General features: G+C 30.8%; 1 protein-coding gene across 1 annotated transcript; it reads left to right on the top strand.

Moving 5' to 3' along the window:
* On the top strand, nt 1-732 carry LOC114167321 (uncharacterized). The gene has a single exon (XM_085667984.1). It carries the CDS (start codon nt 130-132, stop codon nt 679-681), a length of 552 nt encoding a protein of 183 aa, XP_085524110.1. The 5' UTR covers nt 1-129; the 3' UTR covers nt 682-732.
* Nucleotides 733-3,456: the final 2,724 nt, after the last annotated feature.

Here is a 3,456-nt window from a genome sequence, read left to right as displayed (position 1 = left end):
CAAATCCTTTCATCCCAAACACTACGTACTCAACATCATTACACACTTTGTTACTTGTTTTCTTACCTTAAATAAATTACTTAGTTGAGTGCAAACCTTGTTATTAGGTACTCTAAAAGTGTCAGAGATATGGAAGCAAAACAGCAAAAACTCACCTTGGAGATCACAGTTATGTCGGGAGAAAACATAAGTGTGGATCGAAATTCAGTTTCCGATGAGGTCTATGTTGTTGTTCGTGCAGAGTCTTTGAAGTGTTGCACGACCCAAATGAAGAATGGAGATGATGGAGTGCATGCATGGAATGAGAAATTGTTGTTGGAGGTTCCTTCCTATGCAAGGTCTGTGACGTTTGAGGTTCAATGCAAGAAATACAAAGGATTTCGTCCTGTTGGTGTAGCAAGGATTGCTCTTTCGGATTTACTTGTTGCCAAAAACAACAATGTTTTATCCGAAAGTGTGTCTCAGATGTTTTGTTACGGTTTGAGGAGCTGGGAGGGTCGACGTAACGGGGTTCTTCATTTCGCAGTAAAGGTAGTTGATAATTTATCTGCACAAGCTAAACCAGAGAAAGACATAGAAATGGTGAGCTGTAGAGGATTTGAGAATGAAGTTACAGGGTTTCATGTAAACCCTAAAAATTCAAGTCATGGTATCACTGCCATTCCAGTTAAGGTGCACTAACCAAATTGTTGTTTCAATGTTGTTTCCTTACGAAGATAGAGTTCTCTTCCATTTCCCTCCCTCACTTCTCTTTCATTTGAGTTTGTATCTAGAAGAAGAAATGTTTGCTGGGTACTGTATACCAAGTTATAGGAACTGTAACATCCAAATAAAATATATATATATATATATATATATTATATTAAAAAAATATTTATTATTATAAATAACAATATTTATAACAATATACAAAGAATTTTTTTTTGTCCACATTTTAAAATTCTAATTTTATCCTTTAAAATATAATTATTTATTAAATTTTTAAAAATTGTTCGTTACCTTTACAAACTTTTTATAAAATTGTTTATCTGCTTTCTCTTTTTCTTTCTATTTATCAACCGTTATTCTCTTATTTTTTTGGTACATTTCACTTTATTTTTAATAAATATAATTTTATTTTATATATTAATTTAATAACACGCATATTTAAAATATGTCTACACTGGTGTTACACTGGTCTCTATATTTTATATATTAACAATATAGCACCTGTGTTACACTGGTCTCTATAATAATAATAATTTGTAAACATATAAATATGGCAAGGACTAACTAACTGCTAACAACTTCAAATAATCATGTATAGTTGCAATTGTTATAAAAAAATTCAATGTATAAGAAACGTAAATTAATAATATTATATATATATATATATTATAAATTTATTTTTAACATAATTATTAGTTTATATAATTGATAAAAGAGAAGAGAGCGATAAGAATGCACATGGGAACTGCAAACCTTATCTCCTCTATGATCATTAATGAAAAAATCTGGAACCAAATGTTAAAAACAAATCTAAAAGAATAGTGTTATCAAAATATAGTTAAATTTAAACTAAAAGTAATTATTACTTTAATTCTTATAAATAGGAATGAGAAATGATGGAATCAAAATGTAAAAAGAGGTTGAACTTGAAAAAGGAAAAAAAAAATAGAGAGAGATACAATGTTGTAAGTTCATCAAGTATAAGAAAGAAAGATAAAGGATATTTTGTATTATTTGTAGGTTGAAGACAATCATCCAAAAAAATAATAGGTTTAGTTTTAATTTTGTTAGGTTTATTCTTATTATTATGACTTTAAGATAATTGTTTTGATCATGTAATTTGAACTATACTATTGAAATATATGTGAGAATATTATTTATTATGCATTCAATCATATTTATTTAATTTTATTAATATTTATTTGAATTATATGTTATTATGACTTGATTTGGGATATGGTATTAAAACTTTATTAGATTGTTATGGGCACCAATTTAAATTTCATTTGAATTAGTGTTGGTTAAAGTTTATTTCATTTTAATTATTTTGCAATTGAGTTACAGGAATATAAAAAAAAAAATTATAAACACACGTTACATATGGATATATCCATAGAAAATGTTACTCATTAGTTACATACATATCTATTTTCGTATGTAATGTCTTTATTAGTTACATACGAATTTATTTCGTAGGTGATGTCTTCATCAGTTACATATGGATTTATTCCGTATGTAATATTACATACGTAATTTTTTCGTATGTAAAATTATCGACGCTTATTTTACATACGGATTCTTTTTCGTATGTAATCCGTCAGAATTATTCAATTACATACAGATTTAGGACTTTACATACGAATTTTGTTCGTATGAAAATTGATTTTTTTTTGTAGTGGATATAGGTGGTGAGTGAAGCGGAAAAAAAAAAACTATATAATCAAAGTTTCGATACAATCTTGGTATATCTTCCACAATAATTAAGGTAAGGGGAGAAGACATTTATCATTTTATATTTTTATTTTTATTATCTTTTTATCTATTCATAATTTTTTTATTTTTATATTTATTTTAAGTGAGGTGTCCCTAACCTCGTTCTAATTTAAATTTCCTTCTTGTTCTTATTTATTTATTTATATTCATCTCCAGTTGTGCACTGATCCTATTTATTAAATTTATATTTATTCTCATTTATTTATTTTATATTTATCTCCAGTCACGTATTGATCATCTTTATTTATTATATTTATTTTTAGTTATGCACTGATCCTATTTATTTATTTATGCAATTATATGATTTAATATCAAAATAAAACTTATGATAAATAAATATTTGATTATTGTAGTTGGAGATATGACCTTCGGGATTTAAATGAGTAGTTAGTACTCAAGATGAAATGTTCTTGAGTTACTTCATTGGCCATGACGAGACTCAATTATCCTGATTACACCAGTGCAGCAAGGACTTTTGGCCCCGGTTATTTTCGTCATTTTGCCTCGGTTTTAGACCCGAGGCATATTGGGACGAGACCAAAAGGAGGAACCTTTGGTCTCAGTTGCAAAGGAACCAGAGCTATAGAAGGACTTTTTTGCTTCGGGTATATGAGAACTGAAGCCATATTCACGCACCAGCTGCAGTGCTGCTTTCACCCACTGCGCCACCAACCTGCAACAACGCACAAAACTGCAGCGTCGCCAGCACGCAGTCCACCATGGAATCACCGTTCACGCACATAGAAACGCAACAGCAACACCTTCATCGCGACGCACCTGCGGCAGCACACCACCGTGCCACCATGCTCCACTGCACCTGTGACGGCGCACCTCACCATGACAACCACAACATCAGAACCAACAACCACCACTACCTTCACCATGCGCAAAACAACAGGCCAATCTCCTTGGAGTAGAGCTGAAGGGTCTCAATGCCATCGACGGAGGTCGCGGCAGAGGCACCCGCAGCTGAGA

Source organism: Vigna unguiculata, chromosome 10 (genome assembly GCF_037176805.1).
Source record: "Vigna unguiculata cultivar grain cowpea cultivar isolate G323 ecotype 2 chromosome 10, ASM3717680v1, whole genome shotgun sequence".
Taxonomy (NCBI): domain Eukaryota; kingdom Viridiplantae; phylum Streptophyta; class Magnoliopsida; order Fabales; family Fabaceae; genus Vigna; species Vigna unguiculata.
The sequence above is the reverse complement of the archived record's forward strand: the minus strand, read 5'-3'. Positions and strand labels throughout refer to the sequence as shown.